This window comes from Phocoena sinus, chromosome 3, assembly GCF_008692025.1.
Source record: "Phocoena sinus isolate mPhoSin1 chromosome 3, mPhoSin1.pri, whole genome shotgun sequence".
Classification (NCBI taxonomy): domain Eukaryota; kingdom Metazoa; phylum Chordata; class Mammalia; order Artiodactyla; family Phocoenidae; genus Phocoena; species Phocoena sinus.
In genome coordinates this window covers 130,436,665-130,455,487 of record NC_045765.1, presented here as the reverse complement: position 1 = coordinate 130,455,487, position 18,823 = coordinate 130,436,665, and the positions used below count along the sequence as shown (strand labels likewise).

General features: G+C 46.1%; 1 protein-coding gene across 1 annotated transcript in view; it reads left to right on the top strand.

Annotated features, from left to right (window-relative positions):
- IL31RA (interleukin 31 receptor A) overlaps nucleotides 1–11,337 on the top strand; it is a 29,247-nt gene extending 17,910 nt beyond the window's left edge. Inside the window, 6 exon segments of the mRNA XM_032626560.1 lie at nucleotides 66–135; nucleotides 137–210; nucleotides 2,233–2,373; nucleotides 8,219–8,312; nucleotides 9,498–9,579; nucleotides 10,888–11,337. Coding sequence (XP_032482451.1) covers nucleotides 66–135; nucleotides 137–210; nucleotides 2,233–2,373; nucleotides 8,219–8,312; nucleotides 9,498–9,579; nucleotides 10,888–11,337 — 911 coding nt within the window.
- The last annotated feature ends 7,486 nt before the right edge of the window (nucleotides 11,338–18,823 follow it).

Genomic DNA, 18,823 nt, shown 5'->3' with positions numbered 1-18,823 from the left:
TTGTGGGGCAAGGATCTGCTGGGGTGTAATTCGGTGTTTATTATTTATCTCCCTGTCCTATAAAGGTCCATCAGCAGGTCCCATGACAAAGGCGGAGAACACTGGTGTGGAGACAGTCACAATTACATGGAAGGAGTCCCAAGAGTCAGAGAAATGGTTTCATCAACAACTGTACCATATTTTACCAAGCTGAAGATGGAAAGGAATTCTGTAAGTGAGCTTATAGACAAGTTGAAAGAGAACCCCAAGCCCCAGATAGATGCTATGGATAGACCTGCTATAGGGGTGACTCCCATGGCTGGTGCCCTGCCACCTTGCAGGAATCACTCAGCTTCTTTGAGCTTCTCTGAAAATGGGGCCAAGGGCACCCACCTCTTGAGTTTTTAGAGTCAGGTGAGAGTGAAATGACTGTACCTGAGAGTCCGGTAGGAACCAGAGGGCTTGATATAATTTGTGCCTGTCAGGCCGTGAACAGGTGGGCCTTCTGGGAGCTTCCTGACCTTTATTCCAGAGTGGGGCATAACCTGGATTAAACGCTGGAGGGGGACAGACCCTGTTTGGTGGCACTTACTTCAGTGCAGGACCCTTTACCATGACTCCTACTGTCCACTGCTTTTTTCTTGCGTCTACAATATTGCCTAACATCCTAAGTTCTGGGCTAGGCTTGGATTCCCATTTAGGCTAATTTGTTGTTGTTACAGTAAAATACATATAACACAAAACTTACCACTTTAAACATTTGAAAGTGTACAATTTAGTGGCATTAAGTACATCCATAATGTTGTGCAACCATTACCACTACCTATTTCCACCCCAGATAGAAACCCTGTACCCATTCAGTCACTACCTTACCCTTGTCCCACAGTCCCTGGCAACCACAAAATTGCTTTCTGTTTCTATGGATTTACCTTTTCTGGATATTTCATATACACAGAATCATACAACATGTGGCCTTTTTTTGCCTGGCTTCTTTCACTTAGCATAATGTGTTCAAAGTTCATCCATGTTATAGCATGTATTAGCACCTCATTCCTTTTCATGGCTAAATAATTTTCTATTATATGGATAAACATTTTGTTTATCCATTCATCAGTTGATGGGACATTTGGGTTGTTTTCATCTTTTAGCCAGTGTGATTAATGCTGCTATGAACATTGGTGTACAACTATCTGTTTGAATCTCTGCTTTTTATTCTTTGGGGTGTATTCCTAGGAGTAGAATTGCTGGGTCATATGGTAATTCTAGTTTAACTTATTTAGGAACCACCAAACTCTTTTCATAGCAGCTACACCAATTTACATTTCTACCAGCAATATATATGAGAATTGTAATTTCTCCAGATCCTTACCAACACTGGATATTTTCCATTTTAAAAAAAGTGTGGCTATCCTAGTGGGTGTAAAGTGTTATTTCAGTGTGATTTTGATTTGTACTTCCTTAATAACTAATGATGTAGAGCATCTTTGTACTTGCTCTTTGGCCATTTGTGTATCTTTGGAGAAAGTCTTTTCAGACTCTTTGCCATTTTTATTTATTTTTATTTTTTTTGCGGTACGCGGGCCTCTCACTGCTGTGGCCTCTCCCGTTGTGGAGCACAGGCTCTGGATGCGCAGGCCCAGTGGCCATGGCTCATGGGCCCAGCCGCTCCGTGGCATGTGGGATCCTCCCGGACCCGGGCACGAACCCGTGTCCCCTGCATTGGCAGGTAGACTCTCAACCACTGTGCCACCAGGGAAGCCCTGCCATTTTTTAATTGGGTTGTTTGTCTTCCAGTGTTGAGCTGTTAGAGTTTTGTGGGGTTCTTTTTAACATATTCTGGATACAGATTCGTTATCAAATATATGATTTGCAAATATTTTCCCATTCTGTAAGTTGTGTTTTCACTCTCTTGATAGTGTCTTTTGATGCACAACAACTTTTAATTTTGATGAAGTTCAGTTTAATCTTTTTGCTGCTTGTGTGTTTGGTGTCATATTTAAGAAATCATTGCCAAATTCAAGGACATATAGATTTATCCTATGTTTTCTAAGCGTCGTATAGATTTAACTCTTATATTTAGGTCTTTGATCCATCTTGATAGGCTGATTTTAATCAGAACATGAATAGAGAGATTGGGGTATGAGGTGGCCAAGCTTGGAAGCCCAGGTTCCAATGCTTTTATTTCAGTGCCACTAAAGCACAGTTTTCACTTGGGTTTGGCTGTGGTGTTTGACTTTTATATTTTTCCTTTAGTCAAGACAGTCAACTCCAGCAATTTGCAGTATAGCCTGGAGTCCCTGACACGAAAGACCTCTTACACTGTTCAGGTCATGGCCAGCACCAGTGCTGGGGGAACTAGTGGCACCAGGATAAACTTCAAGACATTGTCAATTAGTGAGTACTCCTTCAGTCCCTGGGAATGTCTCCTTGGCCTTTCCTTTAGGCTAGTCACAGATGATGTTTCCCAAAGGCAGGGGGAAGGCAGATGAAAGGGAGAAGTGAGAAGAACCATTTGCTCTCTGACTCATTGGCCTTCCTGGAAAACATATGGGTGAGGAGGGAGGAGGGAGAGCAGGAAAATTGAGAGCTGAATTTGGAAAGATGGGTCATTTTGCTTCTTCCTGGGTAGCCCCGAATCTTCTTAGGGAGGAGGGATCAAGTGAATGCCAACTTCACTGTCACTCCAAACCAGCTCCCACCTCAAGGCTATCCCCAAGTTCATAGTCACCAGTCCCTGTGTGTCAAACAAGGGAAAGCCTTGGTTGATCAAGCACCATTGGCCCACTTAACCTCATTGTTTGTGGAGTTTTTTTGAGTAAAAAAGTGTATAATATGTTCTACTAATCAGCTTTTATATTAAAAAATGAGAGCAAGAGGGCTTCCCTGGTGGCGCAGTGGTTGAGAGTCTGCCTGCCGATGCAGGAGACACAGGTTCGTGCCCCGGTCTGGGAAGATCCCACATGCCGCAGAGCGGCTGGGCCCGTGAGCCATGGCCGCTGAGCCTGTGCGTCCAGAGCCTGTGCTCCGCAACGGGAGAGGCCACAACAGTGAGAGGCCCGTGTACCGCCAAAAAAAAAAAAAAATGGGAGCAAGAAAAATTTAATAAATACAACAATAATGTAAAATATAATGTGATTCATACGATGGTTATGGGGAATATTCAAAAGGGAAAGAAGACAGGCTGAAGAGGGAAATGAAGAAGAAAGAAGGAAGGAGAATGGGAGAAAACAGAGAAATAGAATGGGAGAAACAGAAATCTCTGAATGACAGAGGTTTGATTTTAAGGATATACTAACACTTTAAAAAAATATGAAGCTTAGAAGTGAAGGAACATTGCAAAATTTTCAATAAAAGCTATAAATAGTCTAAGTATTCTTGAAAGTCTCCTGTTCATCATCACACATCCAAAAGAATAAAAATAGCTTGTGGTTCTGGAAAATGTGAGTAAAACATGTGTTTTTACACAGAAAACATGTTCTGTTTTTATTGACTAACATTGTCTTTTGGGAGTTCTTTTTGATATTGCTCTTTAAAGTCTTTTAAAATCATGTTATATTTTCACAACACTAGGCACAAATTGCATTATCTGATGGAATTTTCTCTATGGGTCAGATTGAAGGCAAGAGCCTGCCTTGGAGACTAGAAGTTTCTTACCCTTGGTTCTTTTGTTTGTTTTTCATTTTTTTTTTATTGGAGTATAATTGCTTTACAATGTTGTGTTAGTTTCTGCTGTACAATGAAGTGAACCAACTATATATATACCTATTTCCCCTCCCTCTTGGACCTCCCTCCCACACCCCCCCCCATTCCCACCCATCTAGGTCATCACAGAGCACCGAGCTGAGCTTCCTGTGCATGTTCCTGCTAGCTATCTGTTTTACACATGATAGTGTATATATGTCAGTCCTAATCTCCCAATTAGTCCCACCCTCCCCTTCTCACCCTGTGTCCATATATCCATTCTCTACATCTGCATCTCTGTTCCTGCCCTGCAAATAGGTTCATCTGTACCATTTTTCTAGATTTTACATCTATGCATTAATATGCAATATTTGTTTTTCTCTCTCTGGCTTACTTCACTTTGTATGACAGACTCTAGGTCCATCCCACCTCACTACAAATACCCAATAAAACCTTCCTATAGGAGTTCACTGTGTTCTGTGGTTTAAGCGGGTGTGCTTAATTGTTCTGGAATTTCTGATCAATTGAAATTTAAAAATCTTGTTGCAATAATAGTGGTTTTGCCACTCCCGGTTGTTTGAGATGGATCTGTCCCGTGTTTGGTTGGGGTCTTATTCAGTGTGTGTTGCCACCGGCTGCTCACAAGTCAAGCAGAAATTCTCTTTTACCAGCAAGTTTCTGCTTTTTATTTTTAGAATAAATCATCAGGGAAATGAAGAGAGGATGATTTTGCTTTGGGTTGTGGTCAAGAACTGATTAAATAATTTAGTGTCCCTGGCACACACTAAAAATCATACACTTCAGTTGTGATCTCAGTGGCATATTTGTTTGCTTATGTTTTATTACGTTTATTATTGCAGATGTTCAGTAGTTCATTACTTTCTCTTATTTTTTTTTCTGAAAATTTAATTTGCGGTTGTAACTACAGTGTTTGAGAACTCAGCATCCTTGTTTTCTACAAATACTGATTAAAACAAAATGCTGTAAAATGTAAAACATTGTAGTTACCTTCCCATGTCTTTGTTGTATTTGTGCTGAAATGTTTTCACATTCCTTTGTCTGGAAGAAATCCTTTGCTTTCGTTTTGATTATGTTGCTTACCTTGAAATCAATAGGTTTGGTATTTTCTCTGGAAGATTTTATATATTTTTGGGAATATGTAATATATATAATAAAAGATAAATATTATCATGTAAACAACAACAACAACAACAAAACCTCATACCTTTTTATGGTTGAGTAATATTCCATTGTATATATGTACCACATCTTTATCCTTTCATCTGTTGTTGGACATTTAGGTTGTTTCCATGTCTTGGCTATTGTAAATAGATCTGCAATGAACATTGAGGTACATGTGTCCTTTTGCATTATGGTTTCCTCAGGGTATATTCCCAGTAGTGGGATTGCTGGGTCAAATACTAGTTCTATTTTTAGTTTTTTAAGGAACCTCCATACTGTTTTCCACAGTAGCTGTATCAATTTATGTTCCCACCAACAGTGCAAGAGGGTTCCCTTTTCTCCACACCCTCTCCAGCATTTACTGTTTGTAGATTTTTTGATGATGGCCATTCTGACTGGTGTGAGGTGACACCTCATTGAAGTTTTGATTTGCATTTCTCTAATAATTAGTGATGTTGAGCAGCTTTTCATGTGCCTCTTGGCCATCTGTATGTCTTCTTTGGTGAAATGTCTATTTAGGTCTTCCACCCATTTTTTAATTGGGTTGTTTGTTTTTTTGATATTGAGCTCCATGAGCTGTTTATATATTTTGGAGATGAATCCTTTGTCTGTTGCTTCGTTTGCACATATTTTCTCCCATTCTGAAGGTTCTGTCTTTTCATCGTATTTATGGTTTCCTTGCTGTGCAAAAGCTTTTAAGTTTAATTACGTCCCATTTGTTTATTTTTGTTTTTATTTTCATTACTCTAGGAGGTGGGTCAAAAAAAATCTTGCTGTGATTTATATCAAAGTGTGTTCTGCCTATGTTTTTGTCTAAGAGTTTTATAGTATCTGGTCTTACATTTAGGCCTCTAATCCATTTTGAGTTTATTTTTGTGTATGCTGTTAGGGAATGTTCTAATTTCATTCTTTTACATGTAGCTGTCCAGTTTTCCCAGCACCACTTATTGAAGAGGCTGTCTTTTCTCCATTGTATGTTCTTGCCTTCCTGTGTCATAATTAGGTGACCATATGTGAGTGAGTTTACCTCTGGGCTTTCTATCCTGTTCCATTGATCTATATTTCTGTTTTTGTGCCAGTACCATACTGTCTTGATTACTGTAACCTTGTAGTGTAGATTAGTCAGGGAGCCTGATTCCTCCAGCTCCATTTCTTTCTCAAGATTGCTTTGGCTATTCGGGGTCTTTTGTGTTTCCATACAAATTGTGAATTTTTTTTTTCTAATTCTGTGAAGAATGCCATTGGTAATTTAATAGGGATTGCATTGAATCTGTAGATTGCTTTGGGTAGTAGAGTCAGTTTCACAATATTGATTCTTCCAATCTAAGAACATGGTATATTTCTCCATCTGTTTATGTCATCTTTGATTTCTTTCATCAGTGCTTTATAGTATTCTGAGTACAGATCTTTTGCCTCCTTAGGTAGGTTTATTCCTAGTATTTAGTCCTTTTGTGGCGATGGTGAAAGGGGATTGTTTCCTTACGTTCTCTTTCTGATTTTTCATTGTTAGTGTATAGGAACGCAAGAGATTTCTGTGCATTAATTTGTATCCTGCCACCTTACCAAATTCATTGATTAGTTCTAGTAGTTTTCTGGTGGCATCTTTAGGATTTTCTATGTATAGTATCCTGTCATTTGCAAACAGTGACAGTTTTACTTCTTCTTTTCCAATTTATATTCCTTTTATTTCTTTTTCTTCTCTGATTGTCATGGCTAGGACTTCCAAAACTGTGTTGAATAGGAGGGGCAAGTGTGGACACCCTTGTCTTGTTCCTGATCTTAGAGGAAATGCTTTCAGTTTTTCACCATTGAGAATGACGTTTGCTGTGGGTTTGTCACATATGGCCTTTATTATGTTGAGGTAGGTTCGCTCTATCCCATTTTCTGGAGAGTTTTTATCAAAAATGGGTGCTGAATTTTGTCAAAAGCTTTTTCTGCATCTATTGAGGTGATCATACGGGTTTTATTCCTTAATCTGTTAATATGGTGTATCACATTGATTGATTTGCATATATTGAAGAATCCTTGCATTCCTGGGATAAATTCCACTTGATCATGGTGTATGATCCTTTTAATGTGCTATTGGATTCTGTTTGCTAGTATTTTGTTGAGGATTTTTGCATCTATATTCATCGGTGATATTGGCCTATAGTTTTCTTTCTTTGTGACATCTTTGTCTGGTTTTGGTATCAGGGTGATGATGGTGGCCTCGCAGAATGATTTTGAGAGTGTTCCTCCCTCTGCAGTTTTTTGGAAGAGTTTGAGAAGAATAAGTGTTAGCTTGTCTCTAAATGTTTGATAGATTTCACCTGTGAAGCCATCTGGTCCTGGACTTTTGTTTGTTGGAAGATTTTTTTTTTTTTTTTTGGCGGTATGCGGGCCTCTCACTGCTGTGGCCTCTCCTGTTGCAGAGCGCAGGCTCCGGACGCACAGGCTCAGCGGCCATGGCTCACGGGCCCAGCTGCTCTGCGACATGTGGGATCTTCCTGGACCGGGGCACGAACCCATGTCCCCCTGCATCGGCAGGCGGACTCTCAACCACTGCGCCACCAGGGAGGCCCCTGTTGGAAGATTTTTAATCACAGTTTCAATTTCATTACTCGTGATGGGTCTGTTACTCTTGGTTCTTATAGATCTCCCTGCTTCTGTCTTTGATCCTCTACCATTTGTTTTCCACACAGCAGCCAGAGTTTAAAATCCTAGACCCCCTGCCTAAAACCCACCAGTGGCTTCTGTTGTATTTTGAATTCAATCCAAACTCCTTCCCATTGCTTTCAGGACCCTTCCTCATCTGTCCCTTCCTGACCTCACCTCCCACCACTTCCCGTTTATGTTCCCATTTATGCTTTTCCTTCTGCCTGGAATGCTTTCCCCAGCATGAATGTGGGCAGTTCCTTCTCATTATTCACATTAGCTCAGATTTCACTTCTCCAAGGAGTCTTCCTTTGCCACCCTATCTAAAGGTGCTAACCTCCTACCCACTTTACCCTACTCTGTATCACCCCATTTTATCTGAAATAATCTTAGGTTATTTATTGTCTGAATTCTTGAGCCAGAAGGTAAGCTCCTCGAGAGTAGGGATCTTGTGTTTCTTGCTTCTTGCTATTTATTTTATTACCCAGAGAGTGTTTGGCAAATTGTAAGTGCTCAGAAAATGTTTACCAGATGAATGAAGTTGGAGGATGAACATGGGGAACACAATTTCTGTCAGTATTATTCAGGGAGAAGAGAAATTGAATGAATTTGAATTAAATTGAAAGAAAACGTTTAGGGTATATGTTGCTGAAGCTACTGGAAGAAAACATTAATCTTTGATTTTTGTCAAGAAAGTAAGGGGCTCAACCTGCTACTGACTTTTGTTCTCCTTTTCTCAAAGGTGTCTTTGAGATTTTCATTATAACTTCTCTGGTTGGAGGTGGCCTTCTTATTCTCATCATCCTGATGGTGGCATATGATCTCAAAAAACCCGAGTGAGTTTGTAGACAACAGTGTGGGCCCTCAAAATCGGGGGTGGAAAGGGGTGGAAGACACCATGGGTGGAAGAGGGCACACTGCCATTAAGGGGTGTCCATTCATTTATTGAGTTGATACATATGTATTGAATTTATTGTATGCCTTACACTGTGGCACATCAGAATTCTAACCAAACAGGAGGACTTGTACCCCCGACAGCGCTGTGCACCGGGCCTAGGGCTTTTTGAAGCCAGGGAAGTGCCAGCTGCCCCACAGGCCTTGTCTGCTGTGTTCGGCATCTGAGACTAGAGTTGAGGAGAAGATCCTCTCTCTGTGTGTCTAGAGGGCACCCGTGGCAGCAGCAAGGGCCCTCAAGGCCACCAGCCTCTCTCCCAGGCAGAGCAGGGAGCAGGGTGCCCATGGAGTTAGAGCACTGGCCAGCGTATGCCCAGCACAGGCGGGTCCTTGCTTGTGGTGCAGTGTCGGAGGGCTCGCTGAGGGCCATTTGTCCTGCCTGCTCTGGCCACTGTAGGGAAGGAAGCTTGTCTTCAGGGTCTTGTGCTTTCTCTCTCCAGAGAGCCTCATTCTACCCTGAAGGTCAAGGGCTCTCTCCCCATTAGACCGCTCTCTCCAGACTTACACAGTCGTGGGCCTTCTCTGCCAAGCAGCTGTGCTTAGTTATGGCCAAGCTAATGTCAACCTGAGTCAGCTTTGGGTTGTAAGCGAGTCATCAGCACACGTTCTCGTACATTTTGCACGTCCAACAAGCTCCCAGGTGGTACTGATGCTGCTGGTTGGGACCACACTTTGAGAATCACTGCTCTGAAGTGTGGGTGTCTTGTAAGGCTTAGCGTGTTACCTTTCCTGGGGAATAAATCTCAAGGAAATGGCTCTGTGATGGTGTGATTTTCGGCATCAGAACCAGGGGGTGGAGATGCAGGGGTGGGAGAGCAGGGAAGAGTAAGAAAAGCTTTGCCTGGGGAAAGGTCTCCTCCCATCACGTCCCATAGTTGACTTGCAATTTCACTCCCCAAAGTACTTTGCTTTCCCATTTTCTGTCAGGAGGCTGTGAGCTTGCCCTTATTCAATAGGGAGCCATACGATTCCCTGCATCGAAGCCCTGCTCTTTTGGCTTGGCCATGCAGTAGAAGTAAAATGCTTCTTGGACTCACTTCCTATTTTAAAATCTTATCTCTTATTAGCAAATTAAAGCACCTATGTTGGCCCAGTGTCCCCAACCCTGCTGAAAGCAGTATAGCCACGTGGCGTGGAGATGATTTAAAGGTAAACACTCCTGTGTTTGTTAAGGAGATTGTTGAGCAGGCTGGTTGTGGGAGGTGGACAGGGTGATGGACTGAAGTTTGCATAGGGTTCACATAAAGAGAACTCGAGGCTAAAAAGTCCCAGGGAATGGCTGGCAGAACAGGTGGAATCAGCCTTCCTGGAATGACTTTGACCTCATTCTTTGGACAAGAGGAAAGGGCTTTACTAGGCTCATAGGACCCAGTGTTCGCCGGGCATAAAACTGGTCCTATAAAGGGTGCCACGGAAGAAACACTGGCCCTACCCTTAAGGACCTGACTGTCTAATTAGAAAGCAGGAGAACCCAGCTATAAGATTGGAGACCATTTAAAAAGCAGCCAAGAGCAAGTTAATCTAGAGACCACTTGGGGACCCGAGGGGCCGCTAACGTGCATTTCTGTCCAGAGGCTGGGGCAGGCTGCATCAAATTGTTTTTCTCCGATTGGAGACATTGGCAATGGGGTTTTCTAGGGAGTTATCCATAATAGAAACCTCCCATTTTCATACATTTTTAAATTGAAAACTGTTCTGAAATTTTAAGGTTTAATTTCTCGGTTAAGTAGAAAGAAGCCCAATCAAATATAACCTTTAAATCCTTGTTATTGAAAGACTGTATTCCTTGATACGGAATTTTTAATATTAGCCCCTGTTTCAACTCAGAAGTCTTTTTTTTAACACGGACGTGAAAATTATTTTTATTATTTATTTAATTAAATTTTGGTTGTTTCTATTTTCTTCTCTATCATTCATATGTTACCTTATTTCATTTCCTGCTTACCAAAAATTATTAAGAGAATGAACTAATTCATAGGCAGTCTTGTCTGATGTCTAAAATGTTTTTTGAATCATCTGTAGGTCTGGCCTCTGTAGCAGTCACTTATTAATCACTCACTATATGCCAGGCAGTGAGCTAGGCTCTGGGGATACAAAGATGTCGGACACCACCCCCACCAGGAGGCCACCTTTGATTTTCTGGTGATGTTGGACAAGTTATTTGTCTTTGTGATAATTCTAATTTTGATGCTTCCATCTTCACTGGGATTTTATGAGCATATGATTATGTGGAAAATAGCCTTGAGCTCTCTAGAAGAAGAAATTGTTTGAATACACTGCATTCTTCTCAGGAAATGGACCACTCTTGCTAACCTCCCATGGAAGGGCACCACTTCTGGCCTCTAAGAGGGGGGCTGGTCCAGAGGTGGGGCTTTGGCTGTCCCAAGCCTAATAGCTTTTGGCTACATCATATGTGGCCCCCAAATGACCATTGGGGTGTCCCTTTCTCTTTTCCAGGATAAACTAAATCTGAAGGAGTTTGATGACTCTGTGAACACAGAAGAAGATGGGATTCTAAAACCATGTTCTGCCCCCAGTGACCTTATTGACAGGTTGGTGGTAAATTTTGAGAATTTTCTGGAAGTGGTTTCCACAGAGGAACCTGAAAAGGGTCAGGAAAATATCTTGGGAGGGGAAAAGAATGAGTACATGACCTCCCCATATGGGACTTATTGTCCCTCAGTTTCAGTCGAGATTCCACCGAGAGAATCGCAACACCTATGTCCTGGAACGCCAGAGGGGATCTGCTCAGAAGCCAAAGAGCATCCTCTCCCTCCTACCCAAGGTTTAGGGCCAGACCATCTCTGTGGGGAAGGAGCACCAAACCCATACCTGAAAAATTCAGTGACAACCAGAGAATTTCTCATGTCTGAAAAACTTCTGGACCAAACCCAAAGAGAAGTCTAAATGCCGCCACGGCTTGAATCCCCCTACATCTCAGTGTGCATGACTCACAGAGAGAAGACTTGGCTACAAGAGCTTCCTTGGCGTCTCCCCATCCCGCTTGTGTTAGAAAAAGTTTCGCACACCCCCGAGTGACTCGTTGAGCTTGGCTGACCCAGACGTGTAGCTTGCTTGAGAAGAAAGGATGGTGGACTTCCCTGGTGGCGCAGTGGTTAAGAATCCGCCTGCCAATGCAGGGGACACGGGTTCGAGCCCTGGTCTGGGAGGATCCCACATGCCGTGGAGCAACTAAGTCTGTGCGCCACAACTACTGAAGCCCACATGCCTAGAGCCCATGCTCTGCAACAAGAGAAGCCACCGCAATGAGAAGCCTGCGCACTGCAACGAAGAGTAGCCCCCGCTCTCCGCCCATGCACAGCAATGAAGACCCAACGCAGCCAAACATAAATAAATAAATTAAAAATAAAGATTTAAGGGCTTCCCTGGTGGCACACTTGTTGAGAGTCCGCCTGCCGATGCAGGGGACACGGGTTCGTGCCCCGGTCCAGGAAGATCCCACATGCCGCGGAGCGGCTGGGTCCGTGAGCCATGGCCGCTGAGCCTGCGCGTCCAGAGCCTGTGCTCCGCAACGGGAGAGGCCACAACAGTGAGAGGCCTGCGTACCACAAAAAAAAAAAAAAAATTACTTCTTCATTCCGGAGCTGGTGCTCCACAGCAGGAGAGGCCACAGCAGTGAGAGGCCCGCCTACCGCAAAAAAAAAAAAGATTTAAAAAGAAAGGATGGTGATCAGCCTGAGCACTTTGCAGAGGAAAAGCAATTTATTTTCTTTTGTTCAGATAACAAGCTCTCGCTAAAGCCTCTGACGGATTGACTTGGAGGGGCAGTGGACACCAGAGGCGGTCATATCTGGCCTTCCTGAGGAATTGGGCTATGGGCACAGTCTTTGCTGGGACCACTCCTCGCAGCTCCAAGAGAGACTTTCCCTGTTGCCAAAGGACAGTTGCTTAGTTGGCACTTGGGTGGTATGCCAGGAGGCAAGGCTCTCTCCCTCCACCTTGACCTCCCTGGCTCCAGGCTATACCTCTGAGGTAGCGCTGACACCACTTTAGAGATTAAGTCTCTCTCTCAACATAGGGGTGGGAGGTGGTGTGGCCCTCCTGTTGGTGTGCCTGAAATGCCTCATTACCCTCATTAAATCTCAAGTGTCTGTAGCAAAACCCCCGCCCAGGGCTCTTGCCCTTGGTCCACTGCATGGCTGGGGATGGAGGAACGAGGGAGGGCCTTGGCAGCGCGCTGGGGAACGGACTCTCGCTGGGCCGGCAGGTCCACACCACTGTCCAGACCACTGCCCAGTCCTGTAGACAGTTCCTGGAGGCCCTCGCTGCCCCTCTATCTTGCACCCAAGCCTAGGAATAGAAAGATACCAAAGACTGCAGCAGCTTTTTACAGGCACTCTGTCCCCTCACACTGGCTCAGAGCCCAGGAATGCTTACTAAACACACCCTTCAAAGGCCTCTTCCCAGAAGCAGCTGAGCAGGGCCTGTGGACATGGAATGCTTAGCACCTGTGCTGCTCCAACACCAGGACTCTGCCTTTGCGCGGCAAAGCCCAGGGCTTGCAACCGTGACTGGAGCCTCTAGCTCAAGTGCTAATGGCAGATACCTGGGAACTTATGGCTGGCACTGGGCTTCTACCCTGAGCACAGTGACATCACATGACTTCCTGACGTGTGGCTAAGACTCACCTGGCCATCAGGGGAGGTCGCTGAGAGCCTGGTGAGATGGGGGCAGCAGGGCACAGTGAGCCCGGCATTTGCCAGAGAGAAAGGCTGACAGTAATTTTCCTGAGTGCTTGAGAAGTCAGTGCTTGTGTAGCAGGCACAGACTTCACAAGCCACCAACTCAGGTGTGCAAAACCATCACTTTACTTTTCTAGAACTAAACTTAATTTCTGGCCCAAGCCCCTGGCCTTTCGAAGTGGCCATGGCCCAGTGCAATGATTTGCGTCGCCTCAGGTTTGTAACTCGGTCTCACGGGGATTTTGTGCCCCATCCACCCTGGGACTGGCTCTGAACGCCAACGGATGTTCAGGAGAGCAGCACGGAGTCTGCTGCCCAGCGCTGGGCAGGGATGTGCCTCCCCACCTCCCCGCCACCTGCCACTGTCCTCAGCCAATTGCTGCATCCTTATCACAGGCACGAGCAGGGGGGATGCTTTCCCAAAGCTCTCCTCGTTAAATCTCCAGCGTCTGTAGCACCCTCCCACCCCCCAAATTCGTCACTCCTAGTTTACAGAACAGCAACTACTGATAAATCAAGGAATAAGGGGGGCCTGGAGCAGGGCTCTGCGGAACCTGTGTCCTGGGAGTGGAAGGGGATACATGGGGTCCCGGCTGTGGTGGGTTCTCTCTGCCCTGATACCTCCCCCACCCCCGACTGTTGTGATGTGGGCACTTCTGTGAGCCGCCAGTCCCTCAGAGTTCCAGACGGGGCCCTTTCCGCCTGCTTCTGATTTGTGAACTCACAGGAGGTCCTAGCTTGGTGTCCCAAAACTCCTCCCTCCCTCCTGTGACCCTCTGCCACCTCCAGCTGAGGGACGGTCGGGGGTGGGGGCGGAGGAGCCCCTCTAATCTTGTTTGTCTCACACCTGGGTGAGGCTTTTGAACCTGAAGTCCAAGAATTTGATGGCTGGGGAGAAGAAAAGGTCACAGGTGGCTTCTGTGAGTGGGTTTCAGAGATGAAGATGTTACCCTCTTCTCTCCTCCCCTTAATTATTCATTAAAGCCTGAATGAATAGTTTGCAAATACCACACTCTGGCCCTTCCTCTTTTCATTTCTTCTTCCCTTTTCTCACTTTCCTTCTTGCCTCCTGTCTTCTGCTTCTTTTTTCCCACGACTCCCAGCAGCTTCTCATCTTTTTAACACTTCCTTTTTTTTTTTTTTTTCCTATTTCTTGTTTCTTTTCTTTTTAGTCCTTTCTCCCCTTCCCATCAGCCCCGCTTGTTTGATTTCCAAATTTACTTTTGCTACCTTTGAGGGCTAGGGAAATCAGGGTCCTCTGTTTTGTTCTAGACAGTCCAAGATAGTTTCATAGGAGTCAGCATCTCCTCTAGTAAGAGGGGCAGGAAGCCCAGAAGCGCATTCTGCAAGCCACACACTTCGCTCTCCAGAGCAGATCACAGGACATGGCCTAAAAGAAGGCAGTGGTGACTTTCCTGGAATCGAGTCATGAACTGTCTCCACTCCCAGTGTCCTGCGCTGCCTCTGTGACTGGAGAAGGTCATCTGCGTTTTCTCTGTTAACTGTCAGAGAGACGTTGAGAGGACACAAACAGGAAAACTTGTGTTTTAGCAAGGTCATTAAAAACTGATAAAATTCCCGTTAGAGTTTTCTAGGGCTCTGGGAACCATGCAAACAGCTCCGTTAGTGCCCTATCAATAGCCTTTCTTTTACAATAATATCAGGGGAAAAAATGTTAAAGAATGGCAGAGAAGCCAGTCTGTGGTTAAAAAAGAGAGATGATACCTTCATTCTTTCTCCGGTGGCTGCAGTAAAACACAGTAAAAGCACCAGGTGGGGGACGGGTCCGGGTGGGGAGGGGCGTGGCTTGAAAAGGGCCCCAGCCGTCCCCAGGCCGCTCCTACCTCGTGCGGGGAAAGCCCGTGTGGCCTGCCGGGCGGGCAGGGAGCCCACGCCCCACTCACTGCTGCAGCTGCAGGCACGCTTCAGCCCAGGGCTCAGCCAGCCAGCCCTCAGGCCCAGTGTGGGCCCTGTTTCTGTGGGCCCATGAGCCAGAAATGATCCTGACATTTTGAAAGGCTAGAAAACGAAGTGAAAGGAAGAGTAACGTTTTAATGAGGTGTGAAAATTCCATAGAATTCAAATTTCAGTGTCTACCGCTGAAGCCTACTTGGAGCACAGCCACGCCATCCTTTATGTGTCACCCGCGGCTGCTACCCACAGACAGAACTGAGTAGTGGTTGTGACAGAGAGTTTCTCCTACAGAACCTAAAATGATCACCATCTGGCCCTTTACAGAAATAGTTTGCTGGCCCACCCCTGTGTAGCCCACAGACCTGGGGCTCAGACTGCACAAAGCACTTTAACTTGGAAATGGTTGCTAATGAGAAAAAAAAAATCAGACTGTGTCATCCTGGGTTTCTAACAGGATAGGGACGGCCTGCTTAGAGGGGCACACATCCCTGGCTCGCCAGAGCCCTCACAGTCACTGTCCCTGCTGCCCATAGCCAAGCTGGAGACTTGATGGCTACTTACCACTTACTCCAGTGGTCCTTGACCCAGGTCATTTTATCTCCCGTCCCCCATTTGGCAATGCCTGAGGATCCGAGCTAACCTCTGCCCTGGGCCCACGTCCCTTGCCATGGGTGCTGTTCAGCCTCCATACAGAGCTCTAGGTGGCACTCTTTTTTTTCTTTGTAAATTTAAATTTTGTTTTGGATTCAACTTTACAACAACATCGACGACAAAAATCTCTTAATACCAATTATTTATATTTATAATCAAAGTATGTGGCTTTACCGTGTCTTGCGCTCTTGCTGGGTAGGAGGTCCGGAGCGGAGTGACAAGGGTCATTAGCAGGCCTTGTTCCCTCTGCAGCTCTTACTGGACACTCGGGTCAACAGGGGGAGTTTGCTCAGAAGCACAAACAGCTGCAGTCCACGTTTGCAAGGGCCTGGAGACCTCCCCTGCCCTCCACGCTGAGCTCCTGCTGGGCCGTCCTGTCCAGATGCCTGTCCCCTTGCTGCTGAGAAAGGTGCGGGAGAGGCGGGGGGTGGGAGGTGACCCCTCCAGGAGAGCTCACAGCCAGCCGGCCCTGAGCCGCAGGGGGCTGTTCAAGGGAATCGAGGTGCTGATTCCCTTTGTAGGAATGGAATTCTCTGTCCTGCCCAACTTCACTATATGTGTACGGCGAAATGCCAGGAAGGTGTCCTGAGGCCTGGACTTGGAGACAGAAATCAAGATGTGCAAACCAGAATGATGATGGCAACGAGGAAGGCTGACCACGTGTACCAGGAGAGACGCCTCTCTGTGGGCTGTGCCTGCTGTCTTTTCCACATACTGTTCATATGTCGATGCAACACGTAACGCATGTACAAGAAAGTTCTCTGTCTTAAGGAGAGTATGAAGACATGTTATTGTAATGAGAATAGCCTTTCAAATGCTTTATTGTAAGTGCACTTATGTTTTGATCTTTCAAATAATAAAGCTGTAATACCGTTTTTATGTAATGCTATATTTCCATTTTAAAGCTGTACCTACTCAGATGTTTAAAATGAGATGTGAAAAAATGTAAAAGGCTAGCTTTGTTAGACATGAAGGGTCTTGTGGCTGTGGGAAGCACCAGAGCTCCAGGTGACCAGGGATCAGACGCCGGCAGTTACCCCTGCACGCCTCCCACCAAGGAGCCAGCCGGGCCTCACGCCCGAGCTGTGGTTGTCTTCCTGCTTGATTCCTCGTGGCAGCGTTTCAAACTCCTTCCAGATCCTCGAGCTCCCTCGAGGTCTCCCCTCACTGCTCTCAGCAGGTGACGTGGCCCCCGCTCATGGAGGATGCGCTGCCGGCCCGTCTCTCTTCCGGGAGGGTCTCAGAGGCAGAGGTGGCCCTGTTCTCGTCCATCCCTTCCTTGGCCTCTCCTGTACCTTCAAGTTCTCCCTCTCCAGCAGTTCCTTCCCCTCGGCCTCTAAACTTGCTCTGGTTGCTTCCAACTTAAAAGAGAACAAAGGATGCACCTCGATCTTCACCTGCCTCTTCTACCTGTGACCCTGCAGCCCGGCCTGTGCTTTTGGGTAGAAAGGGCCACATCTAGTGTAGCAGTTTCTCCAGGTGGCTGAACTTTTCTTTTTCTTATTTTGGTAGTGAGAAGATTGCACTGCTAGAATATTCTAGAGGAATAGAAAGCAAGTGCTTCAGGAGCAGACAGTTTTGGAACAGGGTACAAGGGCACCAGACAGGCCTCTTAAGTACCCAAGTATAAGGCACACGTATGCCCACTCTTGTTGGAGAAACACTGGAGTGGGGCGGTTACCAGATTTTGTTCTGTTCATCACTAAGTTCGCCCACAGTTAATGTTTACGAGCACTTGCTGTGTACCAGGCATGTGCTAAGGGCTTTCTGTGCATTATCCAGCAATTCTCACAGTGCTGTGAGGTACTACTGCCCAACTTGCAGAAGGGTGGGGACCATAGATAGGGTAGTACCATTATCCAATTTACAGACGAGGAAACTGAGCTCAGAGAGGCTTAAGTGACTTGGCCAAGGTTCTGCAACCAGGGAGTGGTGGGTTGCAACCCAGCCTCCCAGCTCCTCTTGTGCTACTCTGCCTCAGGTCAATAACAAGTTGGCTCCTGGGGTCAGAGAGAGTTAAAGGGGAGTGGAGACTCCAAGGTGTGGAGGGCCCTTGAGAATCTCTTCTTGGCTGGGCCTGGAGACCCTTCCTCACTCTCATTGCCTGCTAGGACCCCTGAGATTGGTTTCAGATCCAGGAGTGCGTAGGGTTGGGGGCGGGCACCATGTCCATGTTCTCAGCACAGGGAATGAGAGGAAGGGAGAAGACCCAGGGAGCCTGAGCTTCGGGATGGGCTTGGGAAGCTGCAGAAGCCAGATGAGGTGCCACCACAGAGTGATAGACTCTGGGAGCACCCTGGGACCTCAGGCAGGACAAAGGGAAGTCTGGTGGAAGAGGGGACTTCCCATGACAGTTGGAACAGGGCTCTGCACATGACTTTCCCCTCCCACTAATCCCTTCTTTCCACTCCTCCCTAATCACTGTTCTGTTTTTTTTTTTTTTTTTTTTTTTGCGGTACACGGGCCTCTCACTGTTGTGGCCTCTCCCCGCTGCGGAGCACAGGCTCCAGACGCGCAGGCTCAGCAGCCATGGCTCACGGGCCCAACCGCTCCGCGGCATGTGGGATCCTCCCGGACCAGGGCACGAACCCGTGTCCCCTGCATCAGCAGGCGGACTCTCAACCACTGAGCCACCAGGACAGCCCTCACTCTTCTGTTCTTTGTTTCTCAGACTCCTCTTGGCTGACTTGCCCCTTGAACCTCAGAGTTCCCTGGGGTTGAGTCCCTGGTGGACAGATGGCTCCACAAGTTCTCCATCATCTACACCCAGGCTTCAGCTGCATCTGTGTCATCCCCAAATCTCCATCTGCATCGAGCCCAGGATCCACACTTCCAACTGCTCACTGGACATCTCTACTTGGAATGAACACGTCCAAGACAAAGAATGTGTATCCACAACCTATGTACTTCTCTTTCAGACCTTGTTTCTCCATTCTCATACTTGGACACTTGGAGTCATTGAAGCTCCTTCCTCGTCACCAGCATCCAGTGGGTCACCAAATCCTCATACTCCTCTCTGCAAAACTCTCCCCATCAGCCCTCCCTACTCCAGTTCCTCTAATCCCGTGCCAACCCTGGCTTGGTCATCTTTGATCTGGACCTTTGAGCAGATGCCTCACTGGTCT